We start from the raw sequence: 20,281 nt of genomic DNA, 5'->3' as shown, positions 1-20,281 counted from the left end.
GTGGCACACTGCTCTAAAAGTGGCCACCTGGTTCAGCTGGCAGGGCACTTGTGCAGTGCATGCCACAGCTGGACACAGCAAAACATTCAGTGCACACACAGCACTGTGAAACACCTCCCTACAATCATCCTGAGGCCCAGTGGTAAAAAGGAAGAAACAAATATAACATCCCAGAACATGACAGTAAAGGAGAAGATGGACATTGCTGATGACATTGGCACTTTAAAGGACAATGCATTCCTTTGGAAAATGCCTAGATGATCCCAAGATGCAGCCCATCCCTCTGGGTATAGTCAGGCAAAGGATTCAGCAGTTCCTGCCAATCTGACCTGGAAAATGGCCTTAAATCTGTATGACTCCAAGTCAATGTGAAAAACACATCAATCTGACACTTGAAAGTTGCTATAAAGAGCACCAGCACAAATGGTTTCTAGCTCTGGAAATCTCTAGTTCTTCAGAAAGAGATGAGGAAATAAACCATTCCCAAAATCCAAGTTATATAATAAGGGTGGTAATGGGAAAGTTCATCCCGGCCCCTGGAATCACCTAGTGAAAGCTTAGGGCTTGTAACAAATGTGATGAAATGGTGATTGACTCCATTTTGTCATTGTAAAGGACAAAGGGTGAATGAATATTGCTGAGATACATAAAACAGTTTTGGTTTGCCTTTTTTTTTTTTTCTTTCTGGGGCACTCAATTGAGCAGAACAGGCAATTCAGCCCTTACTAAGTATTTGCACTGCTGCAAAGAGGATTTTTAAGAAGGGTTTTGAATAAAAACTTTGAATTAGCTTCACACCAAAAGGAGATGTCCAGGGGGTGATTAGAGTGCCAGGGAGAGTGTTGATGGCCTCAGACAGAAAACAGAGATGAAGAAACAAATGCATTCTGACTCACTCTGGTCTCAAGTGTATTAGTACTCATCTGGGAGGTGGCAGGGAGATTGCTCCTCTCATGAATTCCACCAAAAGCAATGACTTTACTCTGTGTTCACAATGCAACACTAGCAAAGCCAGCCTATTTCTTTAAATGGTAGACAATAATACCTCTCAAATAGAGTCTCATTTTGAGCTTGAACAGGCAAAAAGGCTTTGGCAGTGAAAGGGTTAGTGTTCTCAAGGCGCCTGAAAGACCACACTGCATGTCCTAATTACAAGGCTCATCAGCCCAGCTGCAATGAATTCAGGATTTCCTTATCTTGCCATACTGGGGGGATGGGGAACGTGGTGGTAAAACTTAGAAACAGCCTTGGTGGGAGGTTCGAGCTGATAATGTAAGTTTGTCTATTTGTTTGTTTTTTCCTTCCTATGAAACTTGTTGATTTAATTGAATATGAACCCAACTGAAGATCTTGTGTTTTCCAAAGGTAACCTCACTGCTGGGCAGATCTTTAAACTGTATCTGTTGGTGGTGTTGGGAAGCGAATTTCCCTTTGTTATTTGTTTGCTCAGTGTTTCCAGTTAAAGGGCACATAACCTGTAGGGTTGCAGTGTGGTCCTTTGTGAAAGGCAGCTATTGTCTTTTAGGCTTCCTCACTCTGATTTCCAGTTGGGTAACATATATGAGTGACTCAGGAGTTCCAGTAGCTAATTCACCTCTAAGTTATTCCTCATTTCATGAATAATTGGCTAATGCTCCTGATTCCCTTGGCTGGGTCCCTGCCTTTCAGAAACATCTTTTGGGATTGATGTGTCAAGAGGTAGAAAAAGAATCCCTGAAACCCTGGCTTTATCTCTTTAGTTTCTTTTTTAGCAATGGTATAATGTTGAGAAGGAAGACAACTTTGAATGTGAATATGCACTGAAATGTTGAAAGATAAATAAGAGGCAAGTCTTACATTCCAAATTTCCCTTTGATATGTATAGCTATTGCTTTACCCATAAAGGTATGTTTTTAAAAGCACAGAGAGCACAACAGCCTCTCAATTATGACATTTATGCCTGAGCATCTACCAGACCAGCTGGTATTAATAAGCAATGGCAACTTGTTCATGTGGGAATGGTATCTTCTTATTAGGCACGGACTGGAAAAGTAGAGGTATCTCTGGAAAAACCAGTTTCTGCCCCAAGTTCAGTTTGTGGTTGCTGGACCCTTAAGGCAGTGATAAAGCTGAACATATCCACATTACATAAAGCTAGAATGACTTGTGCTGGGTGATGGGGGCTGTATCTGGCCAGTGCATGCCTGATGCTCCAGAAGTTAGTGTGATTTTTTGCTTATGGTTCTCTCTACAACTGTAGTAATTGCACATACTGAAGTGATGTCCTGTAGCACTCCAATGGTCCTACAATCTAGTCCAGCCATCAATGCTTCCACAGAATGAAATAGCATATATTTGAAAAGAAACGAGCAAAGAATTTTTGATGACTTATTTTTGCTGCTGACCTAATAAAGGTCATAAATAAAGCAGTCTTAATGGACAGAGTTAAGTTTAAATTGACAGATGCCATGGCTGCTTGAAGTTTGTAGGAAAAGGGAGTTGGATTGCCTTGTCATCAGTATGGAAAAAGTAAGGTTTTCATCCCCTGTAAATTGTAAATATTTTCCAGCCTGTATGACAGTAACCAGACTAGCCATGCTACTCATTAGCCCTGCACTGAAATATCAAAAGGTGCTAAAGTTATCAGCTTGGATTTTCACTAAGATAAGAACTGAGTGGTCCCTGTGCTGTGTCATGGATAAAACAGTGGGATAGACAAGTCATTGCCCTCAGTTTTTACTTTCATGTTAGAGGAGAGGGAAATCTGAGCAACCCAAACAGTAATTCAGTGGCTTGAATGCGTAATATACAAAACTTAACCCAAGGGCCTATAGCTGGTTTATTTCCTAGTGCCCCAAGACTTGTTTCTGATGTGGGCTTTATCCACTGGGCCATGCAGTAGGTGGGAAAGCACAACAGTTGCACCAGAAAACAACCATGTTTGGAGAAGAGCATTTCAAATCTGACTTCTCTGTGCTTCAACTCTTCATAAGTGGTTAAAACAGTTCCCTGGTTTTGTCCCCAAAGAAAACATCCAATGCAGAATCACAGAATAGAATCATGGAATTGTTTAGACTGGAAAAGGCCTTTAAGATCATCATCAATGTTTATGGCCAACCTCAAAGCCTTCTGAAAACAGAGGGATTAAATGAAAATACTGTAATAAATTTAGTTGTATTAATTTGAGCCAGAAGAAATAGAGAAGTTTAATTACCAAGGCTGAACTGGAAAACCTCAAAAACTGCTCCTGTATGGCTTGTGTCTGCTTTAGCTCATCTGATAAATTGTATACTTTTACAAAAAAACAGCTTAAGAGTTTGTTCAGTAACATTTTATCATTGGAATACTGAAAGCCAAGCTCATCACTCAGTAAAGAAAATGTTTGCCTGGAGCAAGAAAAAAAAAGACTCAGGTTTCTGTTTTCCTCTGAAGTCAACTTTTAAGTCAGCTGTCAAAAAAATCTGGTCTTTGGCCTTACTTTTAGTAAAAAATCTGAATTACTCAAGTTCTCATATAAAACCACAGATAAATGCAGATTAGCCCAGAAACCTTAATGCATTCCCGGCTAGTTAGACTAGCCAAGTATACCTTAATTCATCTTTCTTCTGCAGGGGGTTTTAGACAAATACATGTTTATGTTAAACTGCTAACACTAATGTCTACTTCTAAATATTTTCAGATAGATGACACTAGGCCTTTCCTTCTGCAGAAACAGTAACTTAAGGGGACAGCTACAAACACAGAGTGACCTGCCAGTGGTTGTGAAGTGAGTTATTGAGGGGCAATGAATCTTTAATCCAGCATACAGATCTCCCTAATCTAGTTATTCCAAATCTGACAGCTCAGCTGGCTGTGGCTTCTCAGGCTGCAATTGCTGAGACTCTGCAGAACAGCAAGGGGTGCAACCCCCTCCTCTGAGCAGGACTGGTGTGTCCCTTCAATCGCTACAAGGCTGGGGAGCAACACACGCCACCACCAAGCCTTGCTTTAGATCTGCCAGGCTTTAACACTTGGATCCAAAGCTTTCAATGAGTTACTCAGGTCTTAAAAAAATCCTGCTCCCTCTGTGCTGTACAGTGGTAAAGTCATGCTGACAGTTCAGGAATTATCCAGTCACCATCTCCAGGCTTGCTGGAGCTCAGGCAGGCCTTTTGGCTTTCTGCTAGTAGTGTGATCCTCCTTATTTCAGCCTCAGGAATGGGTTTGCTGTGGATATCAGCGAGGACACTCATTTTCCACAATGTACAGGGACCTCACAAAAGGCCTTGAAAGGCAGATGTGGGAGAGGACAGAGATTTGCTCTGGTCAGAGGTGTGCAGTCTTGAAGGAACTTTCTAAATCGTGCACCAATCCTTTTCATCTGCTGAATGCCCAACAACTGCCCACTTATGTTCAAGAGAAGCTCTAACACATGAGCACTATATTAGGGACACCAGAGACCATTCACATTGCAAATTGCTTTAATACATCCCCGCAGGAGCCCTGGATTCCCAGGCTGTCCCCTGCCTGCCCGAGCCAGGTCCCCCCTGGCCACCAACCTCCCTGACCTTTGGGGAGAGGCCATGGGGAGGGTCCCTGGCAGGGCCCTCTGTCCCCCTGCCCAAAACCAAGTCCTTTTGCTCGAGACAGGGGTCTCTGGTGAGGCACAGGTCATGAAGGCTGTACAGCATGAAGGGAGGGCAGAAACGGATGGACATGTTTTGATCCCTGCACTTTCTGTTAACATCTCTGCTTCCTGCAGGAAATCTTGTCTCAATCTGACCTGCAGTCTGAAAAACAAGAGTCGAGTTTCCTCTCATTTGGTAGGTCTTTTGACACTCCAAACGCAAGAAAAATAACACCCGGAAATAGATATGTGCCTGTTCAAGGCACACTTAGGGAAGCATTCACCTCCTGTGCAGCTCTCGCATGATGAAAGGTTTTGCTAAGAAATGTCCATTTTGGGTTAAACAGAACTCTAAGTCTGAGACAGTTTTGTTTATATCATTTACATCCAGTAATGCCTTCTTGGCACAGAAAGCTCAGCGACGGCTGCCAAGGTTTGGAAGAGGCGAAGCTGAGGTCGCTGTCAGAGGTAGGAACAATACATCATCTGCCCAGAGCGGGCCCCTCTCAGGGCCTGGGCCCCAGCTCCTGCACTCATGGGAAGACAAAAACCTTTATTAAATTGAATATAGGGAGGAAAATAAATTATTTCTATTACTAGGTGACAGGCTGGAATTTCATTTGGTGACTCCAGCTTTTAGATAGTTTTATCTACGTTTAAAGTTACCCTCTTAATCAACTGTGATACAGCACAGCTTGAAGTGTGATCTCAGCAAGCAAACCTAAAACACCACAATCTGCTTCAGATAAATTATAAAATAACAACTGAGAAATCTGGTTTCAAAGTAGATTTGAGGGGTTTTTTTCTTCCCATGCTGTGACTGTTAGAGGAATTAATCTATTATTGTACTAATTTCAGTTGCAATGTATGTTAGAGGAAGATGGTTATAGAAAAACACCTCTGTATTTCAAGGACCACTGATGACCAAACTCTCTTAAAAACTCTTGCTAGTCCTCTATTTTCAGGGTGCAGTGACTGTACAATAGATCCTTTGCTCTCCTTTCAACCACAAGTATCCATAGCCCTAATGACTATTTACAAAATAGTTGCCTAGCAGGCTCCCTTAGTGTGAAGAAATACAGGCTGCAACTCCCCTGCAAAGATCCCTGAGATACCTGGAACTCCTAGAAGCAAGAGAAATCTGTGAGACCAAGCTGATACCCCAAAGTGTTTGCTTGGTTGGCATTTAGCTGGATGAGATGCAAATACAGATTTCCAGGTACCCACAACCCTTCTATGTAAGGTATTGCACTTGTGTTCATTGAAGAGACACCAAATCCTGCCACATGCATGGAGTAGGTGTGGGTGGTCAGTTAATACAGCAGGAATTTATCTCTGCTTAGCATATGAGCTCAAGTCCTGGATCATGAGGGCATTTGCTAATCTTCAAACTAAATTTGTCGAAACACAAAATGTATTTCTTAAGAAAGAGGTCTGGAAGACCAGGCAGCAGTTCTCCAATCAGCAGCAGTTGAAAGAGCTAAGAAAAGCCTCTACATGAGGCTCCTTAAAACTCCTCTTAGTCCAAGTATTGGATTTGTTACTAGTTGCTTACACCAAAACATATGACAGAAATTAAGGGGCTATGCTTGTGATATGTTAAAATGTAAAAGCCACCAAAACTCCCCACAGCTGTGCTGGCCTGGCTAGACAATGAGGGACAGGGAGAAAGGACTTGTAACCCTGCATTTATTCTGCTTTCCTCAAGTGGATCTGTCTATAATTTTAGATTCTACTTTTAGCAGATCACAAATGGTTTGCTATGGTTCTGAGAGTAAGAACCAACCTGCAGGAAAAACCAAGTGATCCAGGCTTTTACACTTATGAAATACTGTCTGTCTGAATTAAGTCAGCATTACTGTAAGATTTAAATAGCTTTGTAAAATTTAACTAGTTGCTTTGATCTATTATAATTACTCTGGAACCCACACAGAAGCTAAGTAAACCATGAGGAAAAGACTTATACTCTCTCCGTTTAATTTAGTAATTTCATTATGGCTTTCTAAAAGAGGAAGAGCAATTCCAGAGTTAGCAAAACGGGCATCAGGCTGTTGGCAATTTTTCTGAGGAGGACAAACTGGGGAGAGGTATGGGTATTAATTGTTACACTTCATTAATCTGTTCAGAAAATGGAAGGTTATACCCAGTATCATTTTTTAGGTAACATTTTTTATGTATGCATCTAATTTGGGTAACAGGATACAGCTTCTTTTGTTCCTGTGCAAATACATATTATCAGAATTGTATGATTTGGTTTTGTAATATCTGTGCTGCACTTTTTGACAAGTGCACTATGTCATTATTGTTCATGCTTCTTAAAGATGAGAAGATTCTCTGGTCTTAGATTTAAATTTCACTTAAATTGTGTTTCAAAGTCCTTTTATGGTGCACTTAAACTCTGATGTAGAAAACTCTCCTTGGCGTTAATCCTCACCTAGCATCTGTCAGTAAAATGCAATCTTTTCTTCTAGTTGTCAATTACCAAGTAGCAGGACCATCTCTACAAGTTCTATCTTGTACAAGCACACAAAATCTCCCAAATGTAACCAAAAAGGCCTGGCTGGGGCGAAGAGTGGCATTGGGATAAAAGCAGTTTGCTACACCTCTTGGTAATCTAATTCATTCCATGCACTTCATGAATTAATATATTGGTTCAAGTCAGACTCGGTTGTCTGATCATTTGTGCAGTTCACTGGAGAAGGATCTTCCCTTTCTCTTCTAAATAACTGAGTCTGTGTCTGCAGAGCAAAAGAGGAGTGGATGAAAAATCATTACCCAACACGCAGTTACATCACCCCTTTGTTTGGGTGCTTTGGCATGGAAGACACTGTAAATGCATAAAATAACTGTAAATGAAAGCTCTGTGTATAAAATATAATTGTAACAGGAATTCTACATCCTTTTGCCTCCAATTATAGGTTAGTGTGTTTTTCTTTTCTATAAACTGCCTGACAGGTTTTTTCCAAGATGTGAATGTATTTGTGAGGCAGAAAAAACATGCCAGCGCTTCTCTCAATGAGGAATTTGCATAGATACAAAATCCCAAGTGATTGAAAAGAATTGGCCATGATTTTCAGCTAATCCAGAATAAAAAATATAACTGTAAAAAGAAATATAACTATAATAATTTGATATTTCTTTATTTTATTTTTCTTTTCAAGCTATCAAAAAGAAATCAATAGTAAAGTAGAAAGTGCATATTCCTCTTCTTGAAGACCTGATTTACTTTCAGCAATTAATATTTTGGTTCTTGCCAGCTTTCCAAGTGTGGCTCTGATTGTGATGTGAAAGCAAGTAGCTGCAGATTACTATGGTGGATAGTACTTTCACTGCAAATGGAGTAAAGCCCAGGTGTAAGTCATCTTTGAATTAGTTAAAGCTGGAGGTAGGGCAGGTGTGCTGCAGAGCTACAGCAGCACTTGCTGGGGGCAGGGGGAGTTTGTGGGCAAGGACACAACACAAGAGGCTCTGGCTGTTGGAGTAAATTCAAGACATTTTCTTCTTACTTCTGGGAACTTTCTGCTGTCCTTAGTCAGGTAAGGAAGCCAGAGTAAAAGCAACACACTTGTATTTAGAACACTTTCTTTGGTGAATCAAATTTGGCTCTTGTGCATTTCTTCCTGCAATCAAATTGCTATTAGGTAACTCAGCCTAAGTGTCAAGAGTAAGAGAATATCTGCTACATGCAGGACTGCCCACTTCCAAAAACACACACAAACAAAGCACTTCATCCTGGACAATAGAGAAGCCTAAAGCCACACCAAGGTGATACAAATGGAAGAGTGTAATTTGGATAATAATTTGAGTTTCACACTTTTTATAAAAGATATAGATCTTATTTTCTGACTCCACTTCCTATAGTACACTCACATGTGGGGTTTTTATTTCCCTGGCAAACATGGGTGTTTTCCAAAGGCTGCAGAAGTAGCAAAGCAGGAGGCCACGGCTGCAGAGATAAGAACAGGGTGCAAAAGAGAATGCTCATAGACATAAACCCCTGAATTTTTGCATTTTAAAGCATATGTCCAATTGGAATTAGGAACAGAATAGTTATTAGCTCAAATACCTGCAATAGGATGTCAGATTTTGAGAGCAGTGTACAGGGGGCTGTGAAAGCTGCACTTTGTGTGCTGAGGCAGCACCATCAAAAGGGCTCTGGAGCTGGCTGTGTCAGGAGGACAGAGGCTGGTTCTGCCAAGATCTCCAAATGCATGTTGTCCTCTGATTAATGTAAGAGATTCAGCTCTGGAATCTCTTAGGAGGTCTGATGTGAGAATTGACATTTAACTTCCTGAAAAGCATTTTGGAATTACTTGTCTGGCACTTTAGCCACAAAATATTGGTAGTGTACAATCATCCTGAGGCAGAGAGCACCAGTTCCTGCAAGACAGGAATTGTTATGCTAGTGCCCTTTCAATAAATCTTGGGGAAGGTTAAGAGCACTCCTACTTACACAAAGAATATTGAGAAAAAAATTAAAATTAGGAAATAAATAGTAATCATTATTATTAAAGGACATATTCAGGTACCATAGACTGCTACTGTCAGTCTGTAGCTGAGAAAGCAAGAAGTCCTCACTTGAATGCCTAGCACATTAAGCACCTTGTGGATCAAAAGCATGCTGTGTGTTAGAATTACTAACAATGTTACACAAAATTAAACAAATTGGACACGTTCTGGAAGATATGGCAATTTCTGCTAACCTGCCTCTCTGTTGAGTCTGCCTTCAGACCGTACTGGTTGTGAGCAGCCTCTTAAAATGCATTTGGTTTTCCCTTTAAAATCTATTAATCATGGCTGTTCTCGAAGATACTGCACTTAATTCAGGGAACCAATGGCCTGATGTGGTATGGCAATCACTGTATTCTTCTGATACTAACAGAATGGAGATTTTTTAAAATCTTATTATTATCCTTCAAATTACTTCATCTAGGCCAAATAACAGATATTTCTTCATCAAGTATCAGCCTAGTATGTAGCCCCCTAATTCTATGAAAGACAGACAGACAACAAGTTTGATAAAATACATTTTCTGTAAAACTGCCAATTTCCTTCCCTATGTTTTTGTTCTTCCAGTGTTTCATCAGTTTCTGTTGTTAGCTTGTGAATGTCACTATCTTCTTTGGGAAGTTACCTAATCTATCCTAGTGCTTTAGACTTGCTTGTTTCACAGGGATTTGAATGTTATTTTCCACAGCACTCTGTGAACTTTTTTTACCTCCATGCATTTTTCTTTCCAAACAAGTGATCCATACTTTACAGCAGCAAACTGAACTAGCTGGTGTGCTCTTATTTGCAGTTAGTTCCCCTCTTGCCTATAAGGACTGGATCTGGATTCTCCAATTCAGAAACACGGAAACAGTGATTATTTTCTCATCTAGTATGTGCAGTTACTTGTGCTTAAATAAAATCTGTTTTAGATCCAGAAAGTGGCTGCCATAGAGGGTTCTAGAAGGAATTTTGCTCTTGAAAGACACAGAGTAGAGAAAAAAAATCAACTATTATGATAATTTCTAGTTACTGCTTGCTGTCTCTTCTCGACCAAAGACAGCATTGACCTGGTAGGATGCCTCCTGTCAGTGCAGAAAAATATCTTATGGGTCTCTTGACCCCTCACTCTAGGTTGTTCAGTTATAACCCTCAATGACAAAGCCACAGATACCTGGCTGTGTCTCACAGACATTAAATTCCCTGTAACCAGCCTCACAACAAAACCTGAAATACTTGGCTCTGATGGATGGTGTTATAATGAGGGTGGAGCTCAGTTCCATGGCCAATTTATTGCATCTTAATGGTCTAACATGCTTTTATTTCATATCTAGGACAACAAATGCTGCCATAAAGTTTGGTTTAAAGCAGATCTGTTTTGCAAAACGAGTCTTGCATACAGAACAAAACACTCATTGTTTCTTTACTGTTTAAACCTTTATTATTGTTTTTTTTTCTTGGTACAATGGGCTTTTATGCACCAAACAGCTGTGTTCATCATGTTTATTTAGAAGGCATCCATTGTAGTGGAAAAAGTCTGGAGGACAAAAATCTTGAAGTACAAGACTACTCTGTGGGTGCTGGCACTTTTATTTTTTTTCTGTCCTGTTCCTTTGGTCAGTATGCAAGTCACATACACAGGCAGTGCCATGCAGACTTGCAAACCCTGTATAATAGCAACTTTTCACAAGTGCTGTCTCTTATTCCAAGTGTTCTTCTCCAGAAAGTTTCAATTGCAAGGCAACATACAGGACACACAACTATTTTACACCCTATGATCCTATCATTTTTCAATCTGTTGCTATTTTGGACCCTCATTAGGTCACTTTCCAAATATTGTGTACAGCTATGTGTCAATCATTGTCACAGCTCGGCTCCAGGCTAAGCCAACCCAGGACAAAACTGTGAGGAGAAAAAAATGCCAACCAAAGCAAGCACTGTGTAGAAAACAGTCAACAGTTTGACTGTGGAAAGCTATGTGTTGTTCCAAAGATAGCATAAGCCCACTTGCTGCAGAAACAGCATACAGTACTAATGCTCTCCAAAATAATTTTATGTGGTTGAAATGTGTAGTGCATACCCAATGGCATCTGCAAATAAACAGATGTTAGAATCTCAAGAATTAGGAGCATGACATCGTCGGAAACTCTTGGGTGACTCCTGCCAAAAAGCAGCCTAGTTTCCCCTTTCTGGAAAGAACAGAGCATCTAACATATTGGCAGAACTTCTTTTGAGCAACAGTATCTCTAGCACCTTCTAAAGCCTTGAATGAAAGCTGCTGTATAAGCAGGCAGTGCTAGCCTGGGAAATTAGAGGGTTCCCTACTTCCAGCAGGGCAGAAGCATTCCCATGCCATAGGAGATAGCTCTGCTCCTTTCCCTCTTTTCAGGTTACCATGTATTAAGACAAAGTTCAGGTGAATACTGGAAACACAGAAGTGTCTCCATCACCCACATAGTCAATGCTGTCATCACAGGCTGGAACATGAATGGCAACAAACTAACACGCTTTATCTTTTAAAAATAATAAAACAGCTGCATAGCTGTTTTAGAAATGGCTTCTTATTTTCTGAATGGTGAATACTCTTGGCTTTCCACAGAGCTGGAATTCTCAGTTCCTCTCATGTGCCTCAGGAAACTGCAATGAGGTTAAAAAGAGCAGAATAAAGTTGCAGCTTGTGGATGATAGGAATCCACACAGAAGGTGACTTCTGGGATCTGAAAACAGCACAGCTGGGGGAGGCTGCACAGGGACTGACTGCTTGGAGCTGGGGCAGAGACAGGGGCCTGAGGAAGGCCTGTCATAGCAGGCAAATTATTTTCCAGAAGAAATGTTAGGGGGGAAAATGGAAAAATCTATGAGCCAAGTGGAAAGGGAGTGTGACAAAAGGATTAGCCCCTACTTGCACAGAGTATAGTAGAAGCCGAAAATTAACTTGGGGATCTGTCAGGAAGAGAAAACTGTTTCTCAGAGACTGTTTCAAAGACTTCCTGAATGCAGACTCCATTTACTTGTTTCTTCCTTTTTCTCCCAAAAAATAAAGGACCTGCTGTGAGCAGAATGTATCCCAACTTCAACAGACACGGGCCTGAAGAGAGTCCCAATCTGGAATCCATGCTGGCCGAACTCCTGGAGCCTTGCTGCTACCTGGGTACCATAAAGCTCGAAAGCCAAGCAGGAAGGGGTCAAATCTACAATTTGTCATCAACAGGTAGGTAGCTAATAGTTTAAATTGCACTGCCTGCCAATCTTTTTGTAAAATCAACGTGCTTATTAGGTATACATGTTGTTGAACTGCCCATGTTGTGTCATGCTTAATAAGACTTAATCGGGTTGAATGGGTTCCGAGCCACTTATTCTCAAAAATAGTATCTATTTTGAGATTGGATGTGCTTTGCTAAATTCTTAAAGAAGAAAGAATTTCTAATTAAAGGAAAACAGGTCTATATAACTCTGGCTCTCAGCTGTTAGCAGCTCTATTATGAGCGCACTTGGGGAATTTGATTTAGTTTTAATTAATAACTCCATAACTTTTCTGACAGAACAGAAGAGTGTACTTTGATTGAGAATACATTTTAAGTCGATGTTTAACATAAAAGGTGCTGGAAATGTGGTTCTGTGGGAAGTGCCAGAGCAGGTTGGGTGTATAGTCCATCTGACCATATGAAACAAAGATGCTGTTGAATGCCTCCGGCAAACTCCCACAGTAGGGTGCCAAATTGTAGCTGGGTCTTTTCTGGAGAGGCTGGAGCTGTGGTGTGCGAGGTGCCACCTTGCCGTGTCTCCACACATGTGAAACCCCTCCAATGCAGAAGTGCTTGACCTCAACAACTTCCTGTGACAGGGAGTTCCACAGCGAATTGTCTTTGCATATCCCAGTTTTTTAGCTTCCTTCCCTTTGGTTACATTTAGTCTTGTTTTTCGTTACAAAAGGTGCACAAAACTTTTTTGCTGTTTTTGTCACGTTCCTGTTTATATTTCTTCCTTTCCAATAGTGCCTGCCTTTGATCTCTCATAAGCCATATGTATCAAGTTTTTAAAGTAACGCTTTAGGAAAAAAAAAAAAAAACTAAAAGGGGGGGTGGCGGCAGCGGTGGTATTTTTGCACGTTATGACGGATGTAGCACTTTTTGCGTGTCCTGCCCCCCGTCCCTCCGGCTGCGCACGGGAAATCCGTGTAACCATTGACCAGACTGTCAACACGGGCGCCCCGCGCCGCTGGCGGGCGGCGGGAGGAGGCGGCGGCCGCGCCAATGCCGCGGCGGCGGCGCCTGGCCCCGGCCCGCTAGCGGGACGGGCAGCGAGGGAGCGCCGGGCGGGAAGGGGCCGGGAGGACAGGGAGCGTGCGCGGGTGGCCGAGCCGCCCCGGCGAGCGCGGCGGGGAGCGGGGCTGCCCCGCTCGGGGCGGCTCGGTGCCGGCCCGGGGAAGGGGCAGGAGGCTGCCGAGGCATCATGGCGGTTGTGGCCCGGGGGGGCCGGGGGCTCCGCGCCGGGCGGCGCGGCGGACTCACCTCGCTCCGCTGGAGCTGGAAGAAACTGTTGAGATAGCTGGAGCTCAGTGAGGAGCCCAGCTCCGGCGTGCTCTTGGTGTAGCCGAGGTCGGGGTGCTGGGACGAGGAGGGCTCGGGTCTGAAGGCATCGAAGGCGCTGGCCTGGTGCGTGTCTTGCAGCGAGAGATAGACCCAGTTGAGGAGCTGGGCGGGCTGGTACACGGGCGCGGCGCTGGTGTCGATGGTTGACAACAAGCTCATCTTTCCCCCCGGCTCCGCCGGCGCGGCTGGCCCCGCGGTGCCGGTCCCCCTCCCCGCGCTCCGGCAGTGCCGCTCTCCCGTCCCTGCCCGGGGCGCTTCCTCCTGGCCGCCCGGAGGAGAGGACGGGCCGGGGGCTCGCTGCCGCGCCCCGCGCCGCTCTCGCTCCCCTAAGGCCGGCGGCGCCCGCGCAGCCCCAGCGCTCCGCGCAGCACGGGCATCGCTGCTGCCGCCCGCGGGCTCCGCAGGAAACTTTGTGCGCGCTCCGTCCCGCCCGCCCGGCCGGTGCCTGCCCCGCTATCTGTCTTTATTCCCAGTCCCGCAGGCAGCGGCGGGGAGGGGCTGCCGGCGCTCCGGCGGCGGCGCCGCGCCCCCATAGGCCTCCCGGCCGCCGCGGGGGTGCAGGGGCGTCCCGGCGCCGCTCCGCCCCCGCCCGAGCGCGGCCGGCGGAGCGTGTGCGGCCGCGGCTGTGCCCGCACCACCGGCCCCTGCCCGCCGCGGTCCCACCGGCTCCCTCGCTCACTCCCCGGCCTTCCTTCTCCTCCTTCCTGAACACGCGCAAAGCCCTCCCGAGGGCTCCTCGCTGGGCCCTTTTGGGCTTGTTTTTAACTCGACAACTTTCGCTCGGCTCTTGTCAGCCCGCCCGCTCTTTTTATTCTCATTTCTGTTTCTTGCTGGTGCTGGGAGTTCATTGCAATCTGAGGTTCCTTCTGGTTAAATCTCTGTCAGAGCTCCGGGTTTGCGAAGCGCTGCGCGGCCGCTGAGGTTGTGCCAAGCCGTGCAGAGTTGGGTTTTCCAAATAAGGCAGGCGAGCGGCGCGATGTTCCCTTTGAAATCCATCTAGGTAGCCCTGGCGTGGGCTCGGGGGAGCCTGGCTCTGGTGGGATACCCGGGAGTTAAAGCTCACTAGGCCTTTTAAGGAGTCGGTAGCACAAAAGAGGATGATGAATGATTCCTGCTTTAGGAAGGAGCCTGAGTGGGTAAGCTGGTAATTACAGTTCATAAACTCTTCCCTGCTGCCCTCCCTGCGATGAGTGGAACAGGGCAGCTATTTCTTGCTTTGGTACAAACACCGTAGTAATCAAACTAGGAGTTTTCAAAGGAGCTCTCAGGAGGTAACTTAAAACTTGATCGTAGCTCCTTGTGCTCTTTGCCGAGTGACAAAAGGGTAGAAATTAATGTGTCTTCCCAATATGGTTTGGGGGGGGGGGAAGCCTTCTTTACTTAGATAACAGAAAAAAAAATCTGACCTTTGAAACATCAAAGTTGGTATCTTGGTTTGCTGTAATAAGCCATATGTCTCTGCCAAGATAGGAGAAAAGTCACTCTTCTGAAAAGGCCTGGTTACAAGCAACAGAAAATGAGGGTCAGTGTACACACAGTAGAAAAAGCTGTTCAGTTGTCAGCTGCAAACACCAAAGATGGATGCATTCAACTTTTGAGACCTGCTAGATAGGGCAGCAGAGCTATCTGTCTGCAGGAATTTAAATGCAGGTGAAGATTCTTACTTTCCACAACTGCAAGGTCAAGCTTAGAACAGCTGGATCGAGCTGAATTCCTTTAGAGAGGCTACTTTTTTTTTTCTTTTCTTTTCTTTGGGCTTTCTTAATTTTTTTAGTGACCAAGTCCTTGCAGCACAAATGGAGTTCACTCTTTTGTACACTCTATTAGAAGCCCTTTGAGGCACATTTAAATGTGTGTGCATCAGCATGACAAGGAACAAACTTCTACCAGTGTAAAGGGTCTGTATACTCTGTCCACAATGGAGATCATAACAGAAGAATTCAGTCAAATTGTATCCCATACTCAAACAGTTCCATAGTGTTTTAAACAAGGAAAATATGGATGAGGCTTAGTGACTTAAATTGTGGAGGAGGATTTTCCATGATTTGCTGGTAAATGAAGAAAAACCCCAAGAAACAGATATCACATCTGAGGAACTTGCCTTTCTGGCAGATGGTATTCAAAAAGTCAGGATATGGTAGGAAGTCCAGAAGGGGGAACTAGGCTGAAGCTGCTTGTTTTGTTGTTGTGGACTTGTTTGGATTTTTTTTTTGTAAGCATGCTAATTCCTTCCTTAAAGACAATTTCTATTCTTATCGCTTCCCTCTTTTACTTGCTAAGTTAAATACATGTATTTGTATTTTGCAGCTCCACTATGCACTCTGTTTAGTAAGATGCTGTGAAGGAAATAGGAATTCTGAACAGGCAGAAAAGATAACAAAAAAGGGTTCTTGTAGCAATAGAGGTCAAAAGCAGAGGTCGAAATAAAAAGTGGTCAAGGTGGTGCAATGTTTTGGATGAAGAATTTTTGCTCTATTTTGATACTTTTTCTCCTAAATTGAATATGGCTCTTATTGTAGGTGGTTGGATTGCTTTAGTTAGACAACACAGTAGAGATTGCTGTGCGACAGGGGAAGGTGGAGTTAGGGTGCATTTATTGCAGCAGCTGCATTTGTGAATGCAGCAACCCCTTGTGATGTGAGGGGCACCGTGTGCTCCACCAGGTGCATTTGAACACCCAGAGCTTTTGGCTGTCCCTGCCCCTTGGCAGCAGCCCTGGTGGCTTCTAGTAACCATGCAGAGTAAATTGAATAGATCCTTTGTTTGGCATATCAGGGAAGGGAAAGGCTGCAAGTGCATGCATTATGAGGAGCCTAGCTGAAAAGCACCCACTCTGAGGTTCAGTTGTCATCCTGGTCTCCTGTGCAATTTCTTCTGGAACAGTTTCAGGAAGTTCCTTCTCATTTCTGTATTTAATACTGCTCTTAGCTTAGCAAAATGCTGCTGCCACACTTGTTACAGTCCACTTAGGTTCATGATAGCAATTTTTTCATTGGAAGGCCACTCTTCACCTCTGGGAGTTGTAGATGAGTGAGGAGAAGATGGATACAAATGGTCTGTTTAGCAGAGACATAACAGTGCGGAAAAAAGTGCTAAGGTCAATTGCATCTATTTTTCTCAAATACTTGAGACAAAAGTGCCCAATAAGGTAGTGAGATGGCTTTGAAATATCATCTAGATATGCGCAATATCTTCCTATTGATTATTTTGGAATGGAGTATAAGTGACATTAACTACATGGATTTTACATCTGCCTTATGTTGCCAAAACATCTATGAATCCTCTTGGTTTTATTTGAGTACTGCTAATGAAATAAAAAACAACTGGAACTTTAACATCAAACATTGGATAAATGGAATAGCTTAAGTGACCTGGGAAATAGAAGCCTTGAAACAAGGCAAAGGCAAACACAGGGACAGGATTCAGCTGCTTCAGTCCTATTGTTTAAGTGATCATGTATTTATCCAAATTCTCCTTATAACTGCTCACTCAGCCTGTCCCCTTAGCGATCTGGGCATCTTGTGGCTGCACCCTTCCCACAACATCTTTGCAAGAGTAAGGAACATGATTTTCCACTTCTGGCCAGGACTTGTTTCATAGTCTAATGTATTTATGTTCTTGCTTGCAATGTTCATACCTTTAGATGATGTCAGCCTTTAAACGATATATGTGATTTAATTTTCTTTTAAAGAAAATGTTTATGCTCCTCCATATTTTAAAAATGCGTGTGCCCTACTACAGATATTCTGGATTCTTGTGCTTTTAAATTTGTCTTGGTCTGAATTGCTGTCTTAGTCATCTCCCAGATTAGATGGGGCTCCAGTAGGAAAATAGAGCAAATATCCAAAACTGCCAGTAAGACTAGAGAACATGGGTAACTTGAGCCCACTGTATTCTCTGGTTTCTGTAATCAGGATATACATAATGCAATAGGCTGTTCATCTGCAGTGTAGCTGAAATATTCCAAACAAATGTTTTTCATCTGCTGCAGCAGAGATTCTTATCTTATTATGAAATAATTTTGCTATGCGGTGGAAACGGTGTGAGCCCTCCTCGAATTATGAGAAGGCAGTTCAGCAGAGTTGTAAACTGAAAGCACATCTGCATGTGGCATTTGTGAGTTATGGATGTTAAAACCACTTGTGTTTGCTGGGTAGGTACAACAGTTCCACTGCCAGCAATGAAATGTAGCATTAACCAAAGTCAGTCAGAGTGAGTCTGGGAAATGCTTGTGCTTGGGTATGGAACTCCATGGATTTTTGCACCTATCTAAAGGATCAGCTGCAACCCAGTGCTTAAGTACAAAAGTAAAAATTCCTGTTTTCTTCCTCCTATAGTTTTGACATATAAAATCCTGGAAATATATGGGTATAAGGTATAGTTCATCCATATGTAGAATGTTAGTAAATATATACCATATGCAGTAACAATGCTGTGGATAGTGTGTGAAGCACAATTCCTGCAAGGCTGTCTCAAGCCACCAAGTAGGTAATTGGTGTAACAGATCCTCTTGGAGCACACAGATCCTGCACCTGGCCAGTTTGTGGTTTCCAGGCCTGGGGCCTCCTTGCTTGCTCTCTGTTAAGATGTCAGTGCATTGCTGAGTAATTGCATGAAATAAGCCCTGGATCTGAGTAGCTGTGTGAGAAATAGTGGTTGATCTTTCTGTATTGTTTTATAGAGCTTCCTGTACCTTCAGCTGCAGCACAGCCATCTGAATTGTTCCATTATTTCAGTTTTGAAAGGCAGTATCTCCTTGTTTCTAGTACTGATCTAAAAGTTCGGCATCCATGTCCAAAACAGTAGCTGAGGTATCTTGTTCCTTCTCCTTAGCCCTGCCTAACCCCTTTGACTTGCTTGACCCAGGAATCCAAGAGAGGGATTCCAAGGAAAAGAGCAGAGGAAATGAGAAGAGCAGTAGCAGTTAGGGAGAAGTGGGTGCAGGGGAGCCCATCTGCCTTACCTGAAGTGTCTGCATCGGAACAGCTGCTGATGGTTGCTTCTGCAGGCAAGTGGGGAGGCCCAGGGATTTTGTGTCACCTGGGGATCCCTCTAATCTGCTTTATGCTGTAGGAGACCCCTTACTGAGGGTTAAATGGCCTCAGTGCTTTGGTTCCCAGCTGAAGAGTAAGTTAGGTGCTGTTTACGGAGCCCCTTAAAGACCTTGGTGTTAAAGTGGGCAATAAAAATCCTCAAGCAAATACCCAAGGAGGGAAAGGAGGATTCTTTACTTGATCCTTTTGGCAATGCATGGATGGTTTGATTTGCATTTTTCTGTGTCCCTTTACTGTATACAGTATCTCTGCCCATCTACTTCTCTCACCAGTTCCACGGCACTGCAAGCTCCAGGAGACAGAGATAGTGCCTAATTGTTTGCCGCTTCTCTGCTTTTCCCTAAGAGCTCCACCAGATCTTTTTCTTACACCCTGCTTGCTGAGGCAGGACAAGGCTTTGAGTTAGAGCAACTGCAGGAGACAAAAAAGAATGCCAGAGATAAAGGTACATGTAATGGTGATTGGTGGATGGTACTGGCCATAGTGGTAAATAGGAGATGAAAATGACAAGAGGGAACTGCTGGGAGCTGCAAACAGAGTGGCTGTGCTGGGATGGGAAGCTGGGATTGTATCTACAATTGTCTTTTGATTAATGGATTGTTTGACTGCTTTTTGGGATTGTCCTGAAGTCAGATGGGGTCTGGAAGCAGTATTTTATTCATGGTATGGCAATCTGCTGTCACCCCAGCCATCACAGAGCATACTGCTACTCCCTGTGTCAGTGCTGCACTCTCATTAATTTCTTCTTAATGCTTTCTTTACATACCCAGTATTGTCAGTGGGTTTGCTTTTTCTGTTTTATCCCCACTTTCTGTTAGTCTGGATAGCAGAATGATTTATTTGTTCATGAGTGTAAATATTTATCCATGCTGAGCTGCCATGTTAATTCTAGAGCAGGCTAGAATTAGTTGCCAATCTTAATTGGCACTAACCCTGTTGCAGGGAAGTTTGTTTCCTAGGTACTTTGAGTCAGCACAATGTTTGTATCAGACTTGAAAGCTCTCCAAGCAGGTTTCGGGCAGTCCTTCAAACAAAAGGAATGAACTGCAGATGACTGAAGACACAAGGGTTTTTTCTGAAACTTGGACCTCTGTCCCACACAAGGGCTCAGTTCTTGCCTCAGCACACCTCACACACCCACAGAGTTTGCCAGGGCCATTTGCTTTTAGGCTGGCTGGGGCAGGCAGTGGAGTGGCAGTAAGTACTGATGCTTTCACAGCTCTGTGCAGGAAGAGGCTGTTCCCTGCTACTGTCCCACCAAGGGCCTAAAACCATCAGCTTTTATAACACAAATGTGCTCTACAGGTTTTGGATTAGGTTTATTACATCAGTCCTGGTATATGGTTTAATGAGAACAGTGATATTGGTGCAGACACATATGGACTAAATTCTAGTTAGAGAACCCTTTCCATATATATATATACACATCTGTCAATCATAGATTAAAGTCACAGTGATATTGCATAAGTTAGCACTGCTAATGGAACCCTAGAACTACTTCAAAACATTAAAATCTGTCCTCTTCCTTTTTAATCCAGGGTTGTTTTTCACCTCAATTAATA

At 43.4% G+C, this 20,281-nt stretch overlaps 1 protein-coding gene across 1 annotated transcript in view; it reads right to left on the bottom strand.

The window, feature by feature from the left end:
• Window positions 1–14,082, bottom strand: part of ZCCHC24 (zinc finger CCHC-type containing 24) — a 107,435-nt gene extending 93,353 nt beyond the window's left edge. The window contains exon 1 of the mRNA XM_058810094.1: window positions 13,585–14,082. Coding sequence (XP_058666077.1) covers window positions 13,585–13,824 — 240 coding nt within the window. The 5' untranslated portion in view covers window positions 13,825–14,082. The remainder of the gene's footprint in view (window positions 1–13,584) is intronic.
• Window positions 14,083–20,281: the final 6,199 nt, after the last annotated feature.

This window comes from Ammospiza caudacuta, chromosome 9 (assembly GCF_027887145.1).
Source record: "Ammospiza caudacuta isolate bAmmCau1 chromosome 9, bAmmCau1.pri, whole genome shotgun sequence".
NCBI lineage: Eukaryota > Metazoa > Chordata > Aves > Passeriformes > Passerellidae > Ammospiza > Ammospiza caudacuta.
The sequence above is the reverse complement of the archived record's forward strand: the minus strand, read 5'-3'. Positions and strand labels throughout refer to the sequence as shown.